General features: G+C 38.1%; 1 protein-coding gene across 1 annotated transcript in view; it reads right to left on the bottom strand.

Annotated features, from left to right (window-relative positions):
- Positions 1 to 16,104: 16,104 nt before the first annotated feature.
- LOC109048196 (oxysterol-binding protein-related protein 5-like) overlaps positions 16,105 to 22,246 on the bottom strand; it is a 44,070-nt gene continuing 37,928 nt past the window's right edge. Inside the window, exons 18-22 of the mRNA XM_042715692.1 lie at positions 21,794 to 21,979; positions 20,558 to 20,687; positions 20,326 to 20,440; positions 19,105 to 19,207; positions 16,105 to 19,008 (exon numbers count right to left, since the gene is read on the bottom strand). Of these exons, the coding sequence (XP_042571626.1) occupies positions 18,873 to 19,008; positions 19,105 to 19,207; positions 20,326 to 20,440; positions 20,558 to 20,687; positions 21,794 to 21,979 (670 nt within the window). The 3' untranslated portion in view covers positions 16,105 to 18,872. The remainder of the gene's footprint in view (positions 19,009 to 19,104; positions 19,208 to 20,325; positions 20,441 to 20,557; positions 20,688 to 21,793; positions 21,980 to 22,246) is intronic.

Below are 22,246 nucleotides of genomic sequence, written 5' to 3'. Positions count from 1 at the left end.
GATTTATGTTTCCACTGTTTAACTTGGGCTCAGCTGGGTAGTAACAGTGAAAGCGTAGGAGGAATTTGCACATTAGGGGTCCAGCCGCAGAGGATGTGCACCATTGTATCTGAGATACAATAGCCCGTCTATTTATCTCTATTCTTTTACGGAATGAATGTGCACGTAAATGAATGAAGGTCTGGGCAGGTTGGTAAATTGAAATGTCAAGTGATCCTGGATTTGTAAATCAATAGATATAATCCTAAGAGCTACAGTTCGGATGCAAGTTTAGGATTATACAATGTCTCTTTTCCACATGGCTATCTGTGAAGCTCCCCAAAGAGACTGTAATGGGATGTTTGGTGCAGTTCTGTTGTTACAATCACTGTAGTTTGCAGACAATGAAATTCCACCTATGGGAGAGTTTTCAAGAACACACTGTTATTTGATATAAGAGTCTGCATGGGAAACAGAAAAGGTATCCTTCCCCATGGTCAATAGTAAAATCAACCCGGAAAAGCATTTTATAAGTTCATATTCCACCCAGATTCAATGAAATCCAGGACATACACCAACACAACTGGAAGACCTTTTCTGGTGAACCTGAAGGTGACTGCAAGGAATGGAGGAAAAGCTAAAAATCAGTTGATACTGTCAAATTTTAGGATCAAACACAAAATTGCTTACTTAATTGCTCTCCAAGTGAGTAGATTCAGACAGCAGATTCTCACAACTCCAACTTAAAGATGAAAGAGTCTGTGTGTGCAAGACAAGAACTGTTATAACTGAAATGGAAATACCTATAAGAATACTTGCAATGTACCATTTGCTTTCCTTAAACACTATGTACCATGTCTAGTGGAATGTGAGCTCCACTGTCCTGCAGAGTTTATCTCCAGCCCTGATCAAGTTTACCTGCCTGTAACTTTCTAGTAATCCTGAAGGTCTTGATTAACTTGTTCAGGTGTGTTTGATTAGGGTGGGAGCTAAACTCTGCAGGACTTTGGACTTTGAGGGTCAAAGTAACCCTGGCCTAGTGGATTAATTTTGTAAGTGTAGTGTTGTCTCAAGTGGAACAATTAACTTTTTTCTAGTGAGATGCGTTCACGATTTCTATTTTAAGGAAATTATGTTTTGAACACTTGTGGTGTGTTAGCATTAGATTCAGCATTTACTGCTACATAGGGAATGCTGCAATACTAATACTAGTACTAGTGTATTACAAACTCCAAAAAATTACAAACTACATTTTGCAGCATGGACACAAAATGGCACAGAATAGTACAGAGGTATGTGGAACAGGATGCACTTAATGTTTTCATTCATTTCAATCCTCAACCCACCACAAATCTAAGGTTACTAGACCAGAGCTGGTGGGCAGAAAGAGAAATACTGTAGGTTTGGATATCTTGATTTAATGTCTTTTCTTTCTAGTGTCTTTTCAACAAACAACATGCAAATGGATCTTGAAGGAACATTGAGGTTATAGGTATATGTAACTAATCCTGGTCACACCACTCCAAAGTGGATTGAAACCAGAGTCAACAGTAGTCTATTGAGTCAGTCGCTAATGCACCTTTTTAGGCCAGCGGAGTGATGTTTACTTCCAAATCCCCAATTTTTCCCTGGGCACTGCAGAAAAAATGGCTGCCCACTGCTCCGGATGTGTGTTCACTACTCACTGCTGTGTGTGCGCACTTGGATGGGTTAAATGCAGAGCAAAAAAAAAAAAAAAAAAATCTGAATATGGGACACCATGCTTGGCCACACTTCATGTCACTTTCACCAGTGCACCTCAGGGAAGTGAAGTTTTGCACAGCTCTTACCTGATAGCCTCCATTACACTCACCCCCATCTGGGTCACAGCACCAGTGCAACCGGTTCCACTCAAACCAGTGACAGCCAGCATGGGAGGTGGACACTAACAAGGATGCTAAAGACAGCAGCCTCTAGCGACAGTTGCTAGTGCACCTCTTGAGGTCAGGAGAATGATATTTTACCTGCACAACTCTTACCTGATGGCCTCCATTACACTCACCCCCATCTGGGTCACGGCACCACTGTAACTGGTTCCACTCAAACCAGCCAGCATGGGAGGTGGGGGCTAACAAGGATGCTAAAGATGACAGTCTCTAAGCATTAGTCACTAGTGCATCTCTTTAGGCCAAGGGAGTGAGGTTTACCTGCATAGCTCTTACCAGTTGACCTCTTTTAAATATACTTTAAGAATAACATCAAGGCACACTTTCATCCTCAGATATGTTGTTAGCCAGTGTCAGTTCCGAATGAGTCTACACCATCTGGTGTCTTCATTAGTTATTTCACCACTGGCATGCATGATGGGTATACATCTACTTGCTGGCACACTGACTCAAGCTGTTCAAGTCAAATCTTCAACCTCATTCAAAATACAGTGTTAATGAGACAAAAGAAGCTCAGAGAGGATCCAGGAGAGGGTTGAGGATCAACTTCAACAGGCTAGGCAATGTCAGGGTCAGTCTTGCCTTTCTAACACCGCTCTGCTGCCACCAGCTCATGTCTCAGGTCTTGGAAAAAAGCATAAGATTGTATTACAAACACATACAACTTCTGTCCACCATCCAACCCCCCCCTCCCCCTCCCCCGTACATACATTTTTTGTAAATACTTCACCCCCACAGCTGTGCCTGAGGCAGCAGGGTCTTGTTTATCGTACCCAGTGCAGCTGTCCATGACGGCAACTGCAAGCGGAGGATTAAGAGGAAATGTGACGGAAGCAAGATTGAATGATGAAAACTAGTTCCTATATTCTCAGTTATGAATTGAAGGAATGTTCTCTTTCTTGACAACCTTCCCATATATTAGATCACAAAACAGGGATAAGATTTGTTTGGGTTGCTCAAAGCATGTCCACGCTATATGTCAGTGTGCTGCCCACAAGGCTATCAGCCCCTCCCCCCGAAAAAAAAGAGAGTCTGAGATGGTGGACAGCAGGCCAGAGGTTAGAATTTCCATTCATTTTAGTGGTAGTAGCATTAAAAAAGGCATAAAAAAAAATCCATGTAATTTATTAACCAATTACATTTTCCTGATATTGTGAAATGTGCATCCAGAGACTTTTCCCATTATGCCATGGTGGAGGAATCATCATATTCATAAATGCCAAGGAATAGTGGCATGACAGATTTTTTATATGGCGATGCCAACATGGAGGATGTAGTATGTCCACAAAGCAAGTTGTCAAATGTAGTACATACTCTGACAATATGTAAATTTGGACGCAGAACCACTGAACTTTTTTAGTCAACTGTAGGCCATAAATGTCATGTGACTAATCACTTCAGGAAAATTAACGTCATGACAACGTTGTTTGGCTGATGGCCCCACAGGAACACACACAGTCTGTACTGATCAGACTACATTTATCTGTACCATAGACTGTAAAAAAGATGGACAACGCTCCTTCATAAACTTCAATTTAAGAAAAGTGAAGCCGCCATTGTCCCAATAGGCGTGGCCATGTTGCGCTGAATTAGGACCAGAGTCTATGCAGTAGCGAACTCGGGACCAGAGTCTGAGCAGTAGAGAGCAAAGTGGAGCCGCATCCCGCCCACACTCCCCGCAGAGTCAAAGCCTGACTGGTCCAATTTTTGTCTGCTGACTTTTTGTATAAGAGGTTTGTGTTAAAATAAGGTAAATACAACTCCAATCTCTTCCTGAAGATCACGAAAAAAGTCAGTTGGTGCCTCAGTTCGCTCAGAGAAGCTGTCAGTTTCAGCTGTCAATCATGATGTCACACTCCCATTTTTGATCAAATCTACATCAAATGACATAAACCATGTTTGAAAACAAAATATTTAAAGTGAAATTTAATTATTTAGTTTGTCCCACGTCCCATTAGATTACATGGAGAGGGCGGGACTTATGACCTATACTGTGACGAGCCACCTGGGGGGCGATCGAAACGCGATGGCTTCACTTTTTGAGGACTAGTGCAGCACACTTGATCTGTACCAACAACAATGCCATTTCTTGATTAGATTATATTCTTGTTTTATGTTTCATAACCCAATTTCACTTGCATGTTGAGTTTCCAGGCCTGTCCTGACATGCTGCATTTGGATACACCCAGGAAGTCATAAATCAGTCCCACAGTCCCACAGCATAATACTTCCTGGTGTAGTGGGTTCAGTTCAGGGCTGTTAACAAAGGGTTGAGGGTTCCTGCAAGATGCAATCCTTGAGCTATCAGCACTGTGCCCTTGAGTAAGGCACTCAGGTTATTCCAGTTGGACTGTCTCTAAAATAAGTGAGCTGTAAGTTGCTTTGGGTCCATTACACCCCACATTTGGGATTAGGTGGTTTTGCTGTTGATATGCAGTGTTTAGAGGACATTTCTTTACCATCACAACTTGCATTGATTTGAAGTGATTTTTTTTATCTATTCATTAATTACCTGGGAATCAAACCCACAGCTTAAATGTTGTACCCTAGCAACCCTAGCATTATGCACTACCACTTGAGCTACAGGGACATGTAGAATGGATTCCAGGAATACTTGGGTTTTTATGAGCTATACATTCACAAATCCTTCAAAAACATCACAGATGGTTTCTCAGATCTCTGTCAAAATGTGATTTACAACACAACTGATGAAGTACAAAAAAAAAAAAAAAAAAAAAAAATCTGAATATGGGACACCATGCTTGGCCACACTTCATGTCACTTTCACCAGTGCACCTCAGGGAAGTGAAGTTTTGCACAGCTCTTACCTGATAGCCTCCATTACACTCACCCCCATCTGGGTCACAGCACCAGTGCAACCGGTTTCCACACTCAAACCAGTGACAGCCAGCATGGGAGGTGGACACTAACAAGGATGCTAAAGACAGCAGCCTCTAGCGACAGTTGCTAGTGGCACCTCTTGAGGTCAGGAGAATGATATTTTACCTGCACAACTCTACCTGGATGGCCTCCATTACACTCACCCCCATCTGGGTCACGGGCACCACTGTAAACTGGTTCCACTCAAACCAGCCAGCATGGGAGGTGGGGGCTAACAAGGATGCTAAAGAGATGACAGTCTCTAAGCATTAGTCACTAGTGCATCTCTTTAGGCCAAGGGAGTGAGGTTTACCTGCATAGCTCTTACCAGTTGACCTCTTTTAAATATACTTTAAGAATAACATCAAGGCACACTTTCATCCTCAGATATGTTGTTAGCCAGTGTCAGTTCCGAATGAGTCTACACCATCTGGTGTCTTCATTAGTTATTTCACCACTGGCATGCATGATGGGTATACATCTACTTGCTGGCACACTGACTCAAGCTGTTCAAGTCAAATCCTTCAACCTCATTCAAAATACAGTGTTAATGAGACAAAAGAAGCTCAGAGAGGATCCAGGAGAGGGTTGAGGATCAACTTCAACAGGCTAGGCAATGTCAGGGTCAGTCTTGCCTTTCTAACACCGCTCTGCTGCCACCAGCTCATGTCTCAGGTCTTGGAAAAAAGCATAAGATTGTATTACAAACACATACAACTTCTGTCCACCATCCAACCCCCCTCCCCCTCCCCCCAGGCCATACATACATTTTTGTAAATACTTCACCCCACAGCTGTGCCTGAGGCAGCAGGGTCTTGTTTATCGTACCCAGTGCAGCTGTCCATGACGGCAAACTGCAAGCGGAGGATTAAGAGGAAATGTGACGGAAGCAAGATTGAATGATGAAAACTAGTTCCTATATTCTCAGTTATGAATTGAAGGAATGTTCTCTTTCTTGACAACCTTCCCATATATTAGATCACAAAACAGGGATAAGATTTGTTGGGTTGCTCAAAGCATGTCCACGCTATATGTCAGTGTGCTGCCCACAAGGCTATCAGCCCCTCCCCCCCCGAAAAAAAAAGAGAGTCTGAGATGGTGGACAGCAGGCCAGAGGTTTAGAATTTCCATTCATTTTAGTGGTGTAGTAGCATTAAAAAGGCATAAAAAAAAAAATCCATGTAATTTATTAACCCATTACATTTTCCTGATATTGTGAAATGTGCATCCAGAGACTTTTCCCCATTATGCCATGGTGGAGGAATCATCATATTCATAAATGCCAAGGAATAGTGGCATGACAGATTTTTTATATGGCGATGCCAACATGGAGGATGTAGTATGTCCACAAAGCAAGTTGTCAAATGTAGTACATACTCTGACAATATGTAAAATTTGGACGCAGAACCACTGAACTTTTTTAGTCAACTGTAGGCCCTAAATGTCATGTGACTAATCACTTCAGGAAAATTAAACGTCATGACAACGTTGTTGGCTGATGGCCCCACAGGAACACACACAGTCTGTACTGATCAGACTACATTTATCTGTACCATAGACTGTAAAAAAGATGGACAACGCTCCTTCATAAACTTCAATTTAAGAAAAAGTGAAGCCGCCATTGTCCCAATAGGCGTGGCCATGTTGCGCTGAATTAGGACCAGAGTCTATGCAGTAGCGTACTCGGGACCAGAGTCTGAGCAGTAGAGAGCAAAAGTGGAGCCGCATCCCGCCCACACTCCCGCAGAGTCAAGCCTGACTGGTCCAATTTTTGTCTGCTGACTTTTTGTATAAGAGGTTTGTCTTTAAAATAAGGTAAATACAACTCCAATCTCTTCCTGAAGATCACGAAAAAAGTCAGTTGGTGCCTCAGTTCGCTCAGAGAAGCTGTCAGTTTCAGCTGTCAATCATGATGTCACACTCCCATTTTGATCAATCTACATCAAATGACATAAACCCATGTTTGAAAAACAAATATTTAAAGTGAAATTTAATTATTTAGTTTGTCACACGTCCCATTAGATTACATGGAGAGGGCGGGACTTATGACCTATACTGTGACGAGCCACCTGGGGGGCGATCGAAACGCGATGGCTTCACTTTTTGAGGACTAGTGCAGCACACTTGATCTGTACCAACAACAATGCCATTTCTTGATTAGATTATATTCTTGTTTTATGTTTCATAACCCAATTTCACTTGCATGTTGAGTTTCCAGGCCTGTCCTGACATGCTGCATTTGGATACACCCAGGAAGTCATAAATCAGTCCCACAGTCCCACAGCATAATACTTCCTGGTGTAGTGGGTTCAGTTCAGGGCTGTTAACAAAGGGTTGAGGGTTCCTGCAAGATGCAATCCTTGAGCTATCAGCACTGTGCCCTTGAGTAAGGCACTCAGTTATCCCAGTTGGACTGTCTCTAAAATAAGTGAGCTGTAAGTTGCTTTGGGTCATTACACCCCACATTGGGATTAGGGTGGTTTTGCTGTTGATATGCAGTGTTTAGAGGACATTTCTTACCATCACAACTTGCATTGATTTGAAGTGATTTTTTTTATCTATTCATTAATTACCTGGGAATCAAACCCACAGCTTAAATGTTGTACCCTAGCAACCCTAGCATTATGCACTACCACTGAGCTACAGGGACATGTAGAATGGATTCCCAGGAATACTTGGGTTTTTATGAGCTATACATTCACAAATCCTTCAAAAACATCACAGATGGTTTCTCAGATCTCTGTCAAAATGTGATTTACAACAACTGATGAAGTACAAAAAAAAAAAAAAAAAAAAATCTGAATATGGGACACCATGCTTGGCCACACTTCATGTCACTTTCACCAGTGCACCTCAGGGAAGTGAAGTTTTGCACAGCTCTTACCTGATAGCCTCCATTACACTCACCCCCATCTGGGTCACAGCACCAGTGCAACCGGTTCCACTCAAACCAGTGACAGCCAGCATGGGAGGTGGACACTAACAAGGATGCTAAAGACAGCAGCCTCTAGCGACAGTTGCTAGTGCACCTCTTGAGGTCAGGAGAATGATATTTTACCTGCACAACTCTTACCTGATGGCCTCCATTACACTCACCCCCCCATCTGGGTCACGGCACCACTGTAACTGGTTCCACTCAAACCAGCCAGCATGGGAGGTGGGGGGCTAACAAGGATGCTAAAGATGACAGTCTCTAAGCATTAGTCACTAGTGGGGCAATCTCTTTAGGCCAAGGGAGTGAGGTTTACCTGCATAGCTCTTACCAGGTTTTGACCTCTTTTAAATATACTTTAAGAATAACATCAAGGCACACTTTCATCCTCAGATATGTTGTTAGCCAGTGTCAGTTCCGAATGAGTCTACACCATCTGGTGTCTTCATTAGGTATTTTCACCACTGGCATGCATGATGGGTATACATCTACTTGCTGGCACACACTGACTCAAGCTGTTCAAGTCAAATCTTCAACCTCATTCAAAATACAGTGTTAATGAGACAAAAGAAGCTCAGAGAGGATCCAGGAGAGGGTTGAGGATCAACTTCAACAGGCTAGGCAATGTCAGGGTCAGTCTTGCCTTTCTAACACCGCTCTGCTGCCACCAGCTCATGTCTCAGGTCTTGGAAAAAGCATAAGATTGTATTACAAACACATACAACTTCTGTCCACCATCCAACCCCCCCTCCCCCTCCCCCCAGTACATACATTTTTGTAAATACTTCACCCCCACAGCTGTGCCTGAGGCAGCAGGGTCTTGTTTATCGTACCCAGTGCAGCTGTCCATGACGGCAACTGCAAGCGGAGGATTAAGAGGAAATGTGACGGAAGCAAGATTGAATGATGAAAACTAGTTCCTATATTCTCAGTTATGAATTGAAGGAATGTTCTCTTTCTTGACAACCTTCCCATATATTAGATCACAAAAACAGGGATAAGATTTGTTGGGTTGCTCAAAGCATGTCCACGCTATATGTCAGTGTGCTGCCCACAAGGCTATCAGCCCCTCCCCCCGAAAAAAAGAGAGTCTGAGATGGTGGACAGCAGGCCAGAGGTTAGAATTTCCATTCATTTTAGTGGTAGTAGCATTAAAAAAGGCATAAAAAAATAAAAAAAAAATCCATGTAATTTATTAACCAATTACATTTTCCTGATATTGTGAAATGTGCATCCAGAGACTTTTCCCATTATGACATGGTGGAGGAATCATCATATTCATAAATGCCAAGGAATAGTGGCATGACAGATTTTTTATATGGCGATGCCAACATGGAGGATGTAGTATGTCCACAAAGCAAGTTGTCAAATGTAGTACATACTCTGACAATATGTAAATTTGGACGCAGAACCACTGAACTTTTTAGTCAACTGTAGGCCATAAATGTCATGTGACTAATCACTTCAGGAAAATTAACGTCATGACAACGTTGTTTGGCTGATGGGCCCACAGGAACACACACAGTCTGTACTGATCAGACTACATTTATCTGTACCATAGACTGTAAAAAAGATGGGACAACGCTCCTTCATAAACTTCAATTTAAGAAAAGTGAAGCCGCCATTGTCCCAATAGGCGTGGCCATGTTGCGCTGAATTAGGACCAGAGTCTATGCAGTAGCGAACTCGGGACCAGAGTCTGAGCAGTAGAGAGCAAAGTGGAGCCGCATCCCGCCCACACTCCCGCAGAGTCAAGCCTGACTGGTCCAATTTTTGTCTGCTGACTTTTTGTATAAGAGGTTTGTGTTAAAATAAGGTAAATACAACTCCAATCTCTTCCTGAAGATCACGAAAAAGTCAGTTGGTGCCTCAGTTCGCTCAGAGAAGCTGTCAGTTTCAGCTGTCAATCATGATGTCACACTCCCATTTTTGATCAAATCTACATCAAATGACATAAACCATGTTTGAAAAAAAAAATATTTAAAGTGAAATCTAATTATTTAGTTTGTCCCACGTCCCATTAGATTACATGGAGAGGGCGGGACTTATGACCTATACTGTGACGAGCCACCTGGGGGGCGATCGAAACGCGATGGCTTCACTTTTTTTGAGGACTAGTGCAGCACACTTGATCTGTACCAACAACAATGCCATTTCTTGATTAGATTATATTCTTGTTTTATGTTTCATAACCCAATTTCACTTGCATGTTGAGTTTTTCCAGGCCTGTCCTGACATGCTGCATTTGGATACACCCAGGAAGTCATAAATCAGTCCCACAGTCCCCACAGCATAATACTTCCTGGTGTAGTGGGTTCAGTTCAGGGCTGTTAACAAAGGGTTGAGGGTTCCTGCAAGATGCAATCCTTGAGCTATCAGCACTGTGCCCTTGAGTAAGGCACTCAGGTTATTCCAGTTGGACTGTCTCTAAAATAAGTGAGCTGTAAGTTGCTTTGGGTCCATTACACCCCACATTTGGGATTAGGGTGGTTTTGCTGTTGATATGCAGTGTTTAGAGGACATTTCTTACCATCACAACTTGCATTGATTTGAAGTGATTTTTTTTATCTATTCATTAATTACCTGGAATCAAACCCACAGCTTAAATGTTGTACCCTAGCAACCCTAGCATTATGCACTACCACTTGAGCTACAGGGACATGTAGAATGGATTCCAGGAATACTTGGGTTTTTATGAGCTATACATTCACAAATCCTTCAAAAACATCACAGATGGTTTCTCAGATCTCTGTCAAAATGTGATTTACAACAACTGATGAAGTACACTTTATCCTTTTTAAGTACTTGTCAGAATAAGAAGTATTGTACTGTCCTTTTTTTCATTGTGGGTGTGCTATTATGACTGTGTTTTGTAGCACAATCATGTATTTTTTCTTGTAGGCATCACAGCAGTTCGCTCTGCATTTGAAGTAATTTGTTCTTCAACAAGACCTGACAAGCTCAATTCAGCCAGTCATGACCCACCCTGCTAAAGGAGGCTGCTCCATTTTTCTTTAGAAACAGGTCACAGCAGTCTGTTGGAAACAGACAGGCAGGGTGCCATGGTTGAAGAAGACAAAGGGGGCTTTGTTTATGATGCCCACTGTAGCTCATCTTGCGGTACTTTGAAATATGGGCAGCTGACAACTCGTTACAAGGAATTTCTATTTGTTTTATTTTTGGTACAACTGCAGCAAAATTTTGCAAGGTTAAATCTAACAACATTTGAAATGAAGCTGTAGGAGTTTGGTGGCTCAACAGACAGCACTTTTGCCTCACATAAAGAAGGTCCCTGATTCAGGTCCTAGCTGAGTGTGGCGGTTTTGACTACTAGTTTGATAAGAAAATAGATTTAATTTCAGAAAACAATTGAAAATAGATCTTGATATCTTATGCAATTTTGCTTCTCAAATAAACATATTTTAAGGATGTTTTGATATTTGTACTACAAAACAAGGCAAAATAATAATAATAATAATAATAATAATAATAATAATAATAATAATAATAAATATAATAAATAAAAAAATAATAATAAAATACCCTGATTACGACAAACTGGCAGTAAAAGACAATGGCTGAACACAACAGCTCCACTACACCTGCAAACGGAAGAGTTCAAACTCTTAACTACTAATGAATCATTTTCTTTCTTATAATAAAAAGTAATTTCAAAAATAACTCATGCAAAAAAGCTTCAAAAAAATAAAAAAACAAAGTAGCAACAATAAGACCTGACTTTTTTTTTTTTTTTTTTTTAAGCAAAACAGTTTATCCTAGAATTACGGAGGAGGATTAGGGCTAAGCAATAATAATAAAAAAATAAATAAAACCATCTCGAGATTAAAGTCATCATAATACAAGATTAAACATGTTAAATTTCAAGAAAATTGTTGAAATAAAATGTTGACAAATTATATCATTAAATTTTGAGAATACAGTCATTGTGTTTCGAGAAAAAAAAAAATTTAGAGAAAAAAAATTTAAATTAAATTGTGAGAATAAACTGGATAATCTAATGTAAATTATAAACACTGCACTGTAATTCTTTATTATACAACAATTAGTTATGTTCCTTAAATTTGATTGGCCAAGCGGCATTTCCAAGACTGATGCGACAGTCAGGCCTGTTGGATTACAGACCTAACATGTCATTTTAATACGCACAAAAGAATAGCGCATCTGTTTTTTTTTTTTTTTTTTTTTTTTTTTTTTTTTTTTTTTTTAACATGCAAATCTAATATTTCAGTGTTGATTCAGTCTTAATTCAGCATTTAGGTCTGTGTGGGTTTAATGCTGATTGAGTGTTGATTTGCATTGATTTAGCAGTTTATGTGTGAACTGAATCGACATTGTTTAAATGTTGAATGAGCATTGTTTCAACTTCAATTCAGTATTTATAGTGTGTTAATTCAGTGCTGGTTTAAAGATGATTCAAGTGGAAAAGCATAAATCAAATTTCTGTGTGATGTAGCACAAACAGTGCAGGACAAGTTCTGCAGCAAAACTGAATACTAAAGATTAAGAATTTGAACAAATCCTAACCCTAAATATGAGCAACAGTAATAATTATGTTTTTTTATGCCTAATTATACTGCACAGAAACTACAGTTTCACTTATTGTACCCTGTGGTTACATAAGTCCATTTTCAAAACAAACTGATTTTTTATTGCTTCTGTAGACTAAAATATAATGAATGTGTCTGAAATTGTGATTCATGGCTGAGCATGGTTGTGTGTGTTTCTGTATGCAAGCGAACTCCCTGCTCTGACCCAGTGAACATGTCAAGGCATGACTCTGACGCCTCCCTGTGCTCTGTAATCTGAGATGGCTCAGAGGAAGCTCAGGAGTAGTAATTACTTGGCAAACATCCGCAAGAACAACCCAAACTAGTCAACACCTTGTCCTCCCAACACACCTAATCTAGATTTAGTGTCCTGCCCTCTCACCTCTGACTTTATAAGACATTGTAGTGGTCCATAGTAAATAATGAGTTCTTGAACGTTTGACACTTTCTATTAAATGAAAGACAGCAGACTTTTTTTTAACAAGACTTTCTCAACACTGGCGAGAAAAGTGGGGGATGTATTCTGGAAATCACAAAATCAGGTTCAGACTCACATCACTTGAAAAAGCACCATGGCTCAACATGTCCGAACATGTGCACTAACTGCTAGGTCAGCACTCCAACAGTGTAGTGGATACTTTTATCCAGAGCGACCAGAAGTTCAGACTAGTGATTCAGTAATCAGTTGTCCAACATTCAACTAGTCCATCAATGAGGCTAAGTTTCCCTTTGTTAGCTTTAATATTGTGCGTGGTTCTTCAATTTCTAAGAGAGGATTTTAACAACTTTTAAGAAAGGGTATTAACTTGCTAGCATGCTAATAGTAACTTGTTTTTTTAAAATGTCATATCAGTGTTTTAGTCTGACTGAAATCATACCAACCCCAACATACCGCCCCCATTTTGGGACTTTTTAGATGGACTAACATCCATCAGTCCATCTTCCAAATTGCCTGTTCTATGGTCACAGGGATGCTTGAGCCAATACCAGCCTCTCAAGCCATAGGCAGGAAAACACCCTGGACAGATGGCTGCTCCATCACATGACACAACTCACCCATAGACAATTTAGTTTCCAATTCACATATCCTGCATGTTTTTGGATTTAGGGGAAATCAGAGCACCCAGAAGAAACCCACAGAAACTTGGGGAGAACATGCAGACTCCACACAGAAAGGCCTCCTGAGTCCGCTGGGACTTAAACTGGGGACCATCTTGATGTGAAGCAACAGTTCCACCCACTGAACCACCGGGCTGAACTAACAGATCTTGATAATTGCAACTTGACTTTGTCGATTGTATATGCACACTAAGTTCCTAAAGAATGACTAGCTGTCCAGAAAACCTACTGACCAATCATTTATGAAATGATGTAGGTTAGACATAATGTTCAAGGACACAAATATGATAGCTCATGGCTTACACCTTGCAGAACTTCAACCAGTATTTTTCTGATTACGAGACGCTACCCAAATAGCACACGTACATCTGCAAGATGTCTGTTAAAGATCGCTTCATCTGGAATGCATCTGCTGTGTACAGACATCTGGTAGATGTCTCTAAGATGTCAGTTTTACATACATTCTAAATCATAAACATCTCAAAGACATCTTCTAAATGTCTATTTGACCTCTGATAGAAAATGTCCTATAGACGTATTGCAGATGAGCAAACACTGAAACACAGATGTAAATGCAGACATCAAATAGATGTTTCCATGATGTACATGTACTATCAGGGTATGCTAGACTACCTATTCATTTTACATAAGCATTCAGTAAAGCTAGCAACACTAAATATTGTCTTACCGGCTATCCCAAGAAAATCCCTTTACCACAGTCTTTGAATGGGACACTGTATACCTATTGTGTACAGGCATAGCAACACAAAGAAGACAACACAGACCACCTTGTGGAAAGTCACATTCCGAAAGAGCAAATCTCCAAATGTATGACTACACAGGGGACATTACAGCCAAACAAAGACTCTTTGCAGGCCTTGGGACTGGAGCCATGCCAAGAGCATCCAGAAATTGCTAACAAAGGAAGGTGTAACAGTAAGAACCCAGGAGTCCCACCATGCCTCCAAGGGTCTTGACTTACAGAAGTACTGTCAGAAACACCCACGCCCGATCTACTGTCAATCATGTATGGGTCACGTCCACCTAAAAAAAAGGATCTACTGAGGTTCAATCATTTGATAGACACTTTGTCCTCAGGCATCGAATCTTAAGTTCACGTTTTGTTGTCCCAGAAAGCATATTACACAGCTGTAGGAGGAGGGAATTCTTTTGTGTAGAGTCCAGCACACATGTGACCTAATTAAGCCTTGCATTTTCGGAGCGTTTCCGTCTTCCCCCGCACGTATCAGAGCACAATGGTCCAGTGTATGCGCCCACTCACAGATATGTAGCCTGTAGGCCTTGGTGTAGTTGCAACTACTGTTGTCACTCCTAGACTTGTCCATCAGTGTAATAGGCCGACAATTGGCATTATAAACTGAATGATCACCATGAAGACAAAAAAAACAAACAGTTACCAACTAAACGTTTATCAGACGACTCAATGCTAAAAAATGCTGGCTAGGAGTAACTTATCTTTATACGTTTCTGTACTGGTATCCCTAGAGACTAGATTAACATCACTGTGCAACATAACATCCTGAAACCAAGGGATCATGGATGAGATGTTGAACTAAAATAGCACTTGTCTTCTAACCTATAGCTGTATGTTGATGGTGTATTGCTTAAAAGTGGATCGCTGACTCATACACTCCCAAAAAACCACACCCAACCTCCACCTGGAGGCTTTTTCTACAGTCATAGTTTCTATGAAAATCTTAACTAGATACCCGCAGGTAGGTTGAGGCAGGTCGTCTCATATTTCTATTTCCCTTTGATCAGATCAGACAACAGACCGCAAATACTGCCCTTTCATTCCAAAGGCCTGCATTTACTCAGGGAAGTAGATGAAGGAAGGGGATTTTCAGAAGAATACACACTTTTTTTTACCATGTCCCGACAAGCCCTAGGACTGCCTGCTGTGACAACAAAAAGAAAACTCGAACTGTGAAGGCCTTTGAACCAGAAAAAGGTTTTTACCCATCTCTTATGCACAGATGATTGCTAGTGTGTTTAGGTGAGTGCCAGGGCATAGGGAAGCAGTTACTTTGGTGTTCTGAGTGGTTGCTAGCATGTTTCTAAGGTGTTCTAATGTTGCTTCCAAATTTGTCTTCCTCCCTACTATATAGTATACTGTCCAAATTTAAAGTATTCATTAAACAGTAGGTGAAAAACGCAGATCACCTACCATTTCTGGGCGAGATTCTGAAATGTGCAACAATTGGACACTTTTCTATCCCATAAGGCCATGGGAAAGGATTTGTGAATGGCAGTGAAGGGACAAAACCCAAAGTCTCATGACAATAGCAATAAGATGAATGTAGTACATCTAGATTTCATTCATTCTATATGGAATAGACTTTTTAACAGACGTTAAGTTTATTTCTTATCAAACGTAGAATGTACTCAGACAATTAAGACAATAAACGATTTTGGATGAACCTTAGGTGATTGCTACTGCTAGCACGTTGCTAATGTCTAATGCTAACTACTTAAAGTTAGGACAACCTCCAGCTGACTTTCTAAATTTATTGGGTTGTTTTAAATTAATAACACAAAACTGTCTACATATAATACATATGAAACTATTAGGGAGTTTATGGTTCAAATAGTGGCAAAAATGGTAAAACTCTTTGTAAAACTGATCTAAACATGTTCCTTATTGTGCATGTGAATGTTTCAAAAAGGACAAAGCAACATGTCGAAATGTAAAACTTTACAGTGGTGCTGTAATTGCAACAATCATTAATAAACAGTGAGCCATTGACATCTCATTCATTTCAGTTGTCAGACAAGATAACATTGTACTGTGCTCTGTAAAAAAGGAAAAAGTAAATGAAAAATAATTTTACATTTCAATGGGTTGAACTATGGCTCAGGAGCTCAAGCATCATTCAAGCACAAATTTCCTATATGAATCCTGCATTGGAAGTTTGGTACTTTGACCTTAATATTTCCCCACTAAGGGGTCACTCAAACTTTACAACAAAAAACCTCAGGAAGAGAGAGGGATTTGATGCTTGACTGTACTTGCTCCCAGAAAACCTGAATGAATGTGTTCAAAACAATACAATTTTTATATATAAAACAAATCAAGTGAAACGATCAAATAAATACATTCTGAATTTCAAATGTTCCAAACAAATATCTACACGTTCGATTACTCAGTCACACCTTTGTTATTGAACGTATCGCACTTCATCCGAGCAAAATCAATTAACTGGAACTTCCCAGAAGGCCTCATGTGTCCCTATTGTGACTGACCTACCCAATGCACAACAAACAGGCATGAGTATGAATATTCTTATTATGGCAAGCCATTTTAACATTTAATCCTTACAATGTAGTAGGGCTGCACAATTAATCGAATGCAATTGTCATGCACATATTGTCAGTAAAGCCAGTTCTGTGCTTAGTAGTAAATCTCCATCACCTGCTTTCAGATGGAGCAGCATTTACTGCACAGAGCCGTAGTTCTCTGACAAGCTAAAAAAAAAATGCAGACGATATAATCGTATGATTATGAAATCAAAAAATCGTTTGCGATAAAAAGCATGTGAAAATATCACATTTAATAACGTTTTTACTCCAAACTCACTTGATAACATTAGCCGAGTATTTTAAATAAATCCTTCTGTGAGATGATGTGGCTTGTTACACAGAATAAGGCACGCAACATATTTCATAGTATTCTAAGCAGTGATAAAGGCTGTCGATTAGCATTGCATTATAGATATACTTTATAATAATGATAATGATAATAATAAGAACTCCGATAAACCATATATTGCCGTAGTCGTGTGTTTATTAGTCACGCTGAATCAATGAAAGCATTTAAATCTGTTTATTCAGCAACTGCTATAGGCATTTCCTGGGTTTCTTCTGCGGGCGTAATTGGAATTTCCACACGAGAGCACCCTCTGGCCTTCGGATGTTGATTTCCTACAGATCACAGAACCGTGCTTCACTGAAAGATACACATGGCAATCATATCTTCTGTCTAATCGCGATTTCGATTTCATTTCGATTTATCGTGCAGCCCTACAATGTACTGTCTATTTTCATATCTATTAAATACATACTAGTACTTTTATAAGACACAAGTTGTTATGAATTACATACTCATACACATTTATTAGATACTAGTACTTATTCTAAATGTTACTAGTGCGATTTTTAATTGAACTCTAAAGTGGCCATAACATAAGATGGGTAAAAAACAATTGTGACAAGTACATTTTTATATACTAGTTGTTGTTCATTTTGTACTAGTACTAATTTTTTCAGATACTAGAACCTATTACTAGATATAGTTTTTATTTATTGGACACTAGGACTTATTCATTAGATACTAGTACTTATACCAAATATTACTAGTAAGTTTTTTAATTGAACTCTACAGTGGCCATTCGGACTAGTCATAACATAAAACAAATAACTACTAGTATGCATACGTTTTATTAGATATGGGTACCTATTTAGGTCCTAGTATCTAATGAAAAACAATAGTATTCAATGAATAAGTACTAGTATATCATGAATTCTTACTAGTAACATTTAAAAAGATACTATTCAATAGTGGAATACATACTATTCAGAACTAGTCAATGGCAAGTCAATGGCAATTAAAAAAAAAATGTTACTAGTAACAATAGAATGGTTACTAGTTGCTGCTGAAATAAGTACTAGTACCTTTAAAAAGTTACTAGTAACTATAAGCACTGGTAGCTAATGAATAAGAACTAGTAGCTAATAAACACTAAAGGCTAATGGATAAGCACTATAGATATTGGTACGTTTTAAGGATTAAATGTTAAACCAGCTTGCCACAGTCCATTCTGTTATCGTAGCGCTCTCTCCAATTCTGTTAACTTCATCTAAATCTACACAACACATTTGGTGTCAGAGCATTGTTTCCATTGTGTACAATCAAGTTTGTAAACATTTACTCTTTGTATTGTTCTATACAGAAACACTGTTTTGGTAAAATAATAAAACGAGCAAATTTGTGTGGTCAGTCGTTGACTTGAAAGCATAATAAAATTGCACTGGCGGACTTCACTGACTTTTCGCTTCTTTTTTTCCTCTTTTTGGCATTATTATTAAGGCCCGGTGTATAAATGGAAGAGGAGTTTGTGGGTAACGCGAACACAGACACACAAACCCATTCAACTGCATTCAAAAATGCCACAGATACATTACCTATATTGCAGAGAAAGGGAAGTACATAGGAAAGAGGGAACACGTCAGTTACCGAGAGTGGCAGTACAGTGTTTTACATCCACTCTGAAATGATTATCGGCCATATTAATTAAAACAAGAGTCTCTTTCTCTCTAATTGAAGTGCTTAGTGCTTTATGGTGTGGCTACAGTCAGTAGCAACAACACGGTGGGGCATTCAAGGGGCTATGTGATGGTGATGGTTTGGTTGTGTTTATTGCTAGGCGATGGTCTCTAGGTGACAGCATCTCAAGTGAAGACATAGCTGATGAGTAGCTGGAAGAACAACAGCATGCAGAGGATGAGACAGTGGCGGCCGCTCAATGACCTGCTCTCCTCTTCTGTCTTGTGCCGCGTGATTTGACGACCCAGTGAACTCAGGTTTCTGAAGATACAGGGATTGAGATGCAGGTTCAGTGAGATTAATAGATGATACTGAATAGCATAATGCTGAATGCAGTATGTCTCAAGCTGTACTTGCCTCTGGATGTCCTTCTGTGTTTTCTGTATAGCTGCTACCGAGGCCTCTATGAGGGCGATGTCCTTCACTTCTTTAGTGCATCTTGCACACTGGTTCATGAAGCCTAAGAAGTCAGATAGAGACATATAAAACAAACAATCTAAAAACTTGAATTGGTTTTCGGTTTTATTTTAAAACATATATTTATTTTTGCTTTAAAATAGATATTTTAGTTCTTTAATAATACGGATGTTATTTTTTATTTTATAATACAAGCTTCATTTAAAAATCTACTTGTTAATACATATTTTTTGTGTGTGTATATATATATATATATATATATATATATATATATATATATATATATACATATACACACACATATACACATATATATTAGGTTCATTTTTTATTTATAATATGTTTAATTAATATATAAAATTATATAAAACAATTTATAAATAATAAATTAAATAATTTAGATTTTTCTATCTTTTATTTTTTGATATTTTAGGATCCTTTATAACCAGATTTAGGATTTTTTAAATTTTATAATGCATGTTTTATAATAACTTTTTTTTTTTTTTTAATTTTAGACTAATTTGTTTATACTAAACATTTATTTTAGAATAAATATAATGCTTGTTTCAGAATATTTATTTTTTATTTTAGAACATTTTTATTTTAAAATTATTGTTTTATTTCAGAATAAATATTTTATTTTAATATAAATTTATTTTAAAAATAAATATTTTAGATATATAAAATAAATATTTTATATTTTATTCTAGAATAAATATTTATTTTAGTACAAACTGTTTATTTTGGAATGCATTTATTTAGTTTTATTATTTTATTTTATTTCTTTATTTATCATGTGTAATCAGCCAATGTTCTAAAGCCACTTAAATTTTTATTAAAGCTTTCCCAAGCTGTTTGTCTGGATTGAATCAGTTTTTGTACAGGTATTTAAAAGTTGTGTCTAATTTTTTTTTATAAATGCAGTTAGTTTACTGTAATATACAGCATAAAGTCAGATATTTTTAGTCTCTAATAGTGGAATTGATACACTCTTTCATAAAGCAGATAACTGAAGTTGGAAAATCTGATTGGATTAGTCACGTTTGAAGCTTTTGTAACAGTCCACAGTCAGACAGTCAGACTATTTTAATTGCCAGAGGAACTATTTATTCACCTCCTAGAATAGATGGAGCTGTGTTTGTGTATGGCTTGAAGACTTGCCTTCATTGTCGGATGACTCATGGTTGGGCTCTGGTGTGCTGCTGCTGCTCTCTGTGTTCTGACTGCAGCTGGACGGCTGGCTGCTCGACTTCCTGTGCTTGCCGTTCACCCGCACCTGAGAAACACATGTCTGTCAACCAAACACACCCTGAAGGGCCAGCAGGTCAGCTACATAAATCCTGCTTTACAGAATACTAGGAAGCTGTGGGAGGAACCGTCCTGCGTGACTCACCGTCTGCTGTCCAGCCCAGCTCTGGCTGTAGGAGAAGCTTCTGCGTCGGCGCTGTGATTTCTCTTTTGTCTGGATGATGCCATCTTTCTCAAACTGCACCAGACAGCGCTCCGGATCCCACGGCTTCGTGCTGAGAACAGAACCAGGACGAGGAGTTTATTAGTTACTGAAATACTGCCAATTTTTGGATTTGTAATTTGTATTTATAAAAAAAAAAAAAAAAAAAAAAAAAAAAAAAAATTGAAATATGCATTTAAAGATTAAAATGTATATTAAAAACAGTAAATGAAAATAGTGTAATTCATTAATTAATACTAAAATCTTAAGATGAATTATAAATGAATGTTCATAAAATATACAAAATAATAAAAAATACAATAGTAAATAATAAAAATAAAAAATTGGAAATTAGAGCATCACTTAATTTGGCTTAAAATCACTTTTTTTGCATTTGTGTATGATAATTATTCTGCATTTGTGTATGATAATTAATAAGTATCTATAAATGACATCAATTAAAAGGATTTTATATATATATATATATATATATATATATATATAGATAGATAGATGTATATACACATAATATATAAATATTAATAACATTATAATACATATATATATATAATTATATATATATATATATATATATAAATGCATAAAATTTCATATAATTAATAATAATATCAATAACATTATATCATTTAATAATAATAATGATGATGATAATGATAACAATAACAACATATATAATATTTACAATAATTCATAATTTAGTGATATATAATAATGTATTATTTAATAAAATGTAACACTTTATAATGTCACATTAGATAACATTAGTAATTGCCTTGACTAGCATTATCAAAGAGCAATACATTTGTTACATAATTTATTAATCTTTGTTAACATTCATTAATTGTTCAATGTTAACTCACTTCCATTAAATGTTACGGAACATTTTTTTTTAAATGTATTTTAATAATGTATTAGTAAACGCTAAAAAAAGCACAGATTATTTTTCATTATTAGTTCACGTTAACTAATGCAGATAACTAATGTTAACTAATGTGACCTCATTGTAAAGTGTTACCAATAATAATAATAATAATAAAAAAACCATATACGTCAATGAAAATTATGGAATTAGTTAATTTTGCTTTAAAGCACATTATTTTTCTGTAGAGCTTGTGTATGATAATTAATAAGAGCCTCAGTGTGCTATTGTGGACGTACTCGGGGTATTTGTAGTGCCACTCATTAGTGTCTGTGTTGAAGGAGAAGAGTCGTGGGTTCCAGGGCCGCTCGGCTCGTTCTCGGGCCTCCTGCCGCTGAGCCTCTTCCAGCACAAACTTCTCCTGCGTGGCTCTCATCTGGTCTTTATCCTTAATCGCTCTGGTCACATGCTGCACACCGACAAATCTAAAAACAGACGACAATATTTATTAATAATAACACATTTTACAGCTCTTTGATGTGGTTTAATATAAACCAGAAAAATCAGGTCATTATGAATCACGCTTATTCTTTACAAAGTTGATTTAGAGGTCAAGATTCAAGAGATTTAAGAGTGATATGTAGTCTTCACTAAGGTTTGACTGGTTAACATTAGCAGTAGCCACCTGCTGGTAGGGGCTGTAACTACACCAAAAAAAAAAGAGGAAAATATACATTTAAAGAAGAAGAAAA

This window comes from Cyprinus carpio, chromosome A25 (genome assembly GCF_018340385.1).
Source record: "Cyprinus carpio isolate SPL01 chromosome A25, ASM1834038v1, whole genome shotgun sequence".
NCBI classification, from domain to species: Eukaryota; Metazoa; Chordata; class Actinopteri; order Cypriniformes; family Cyprinidae; genus Cyprinus; species Cyprinus carpio.
Note: the sequence above shows the minus strand (reverse complement) of the source record. Positions and strands in the feature narration are given on the sequence as shown.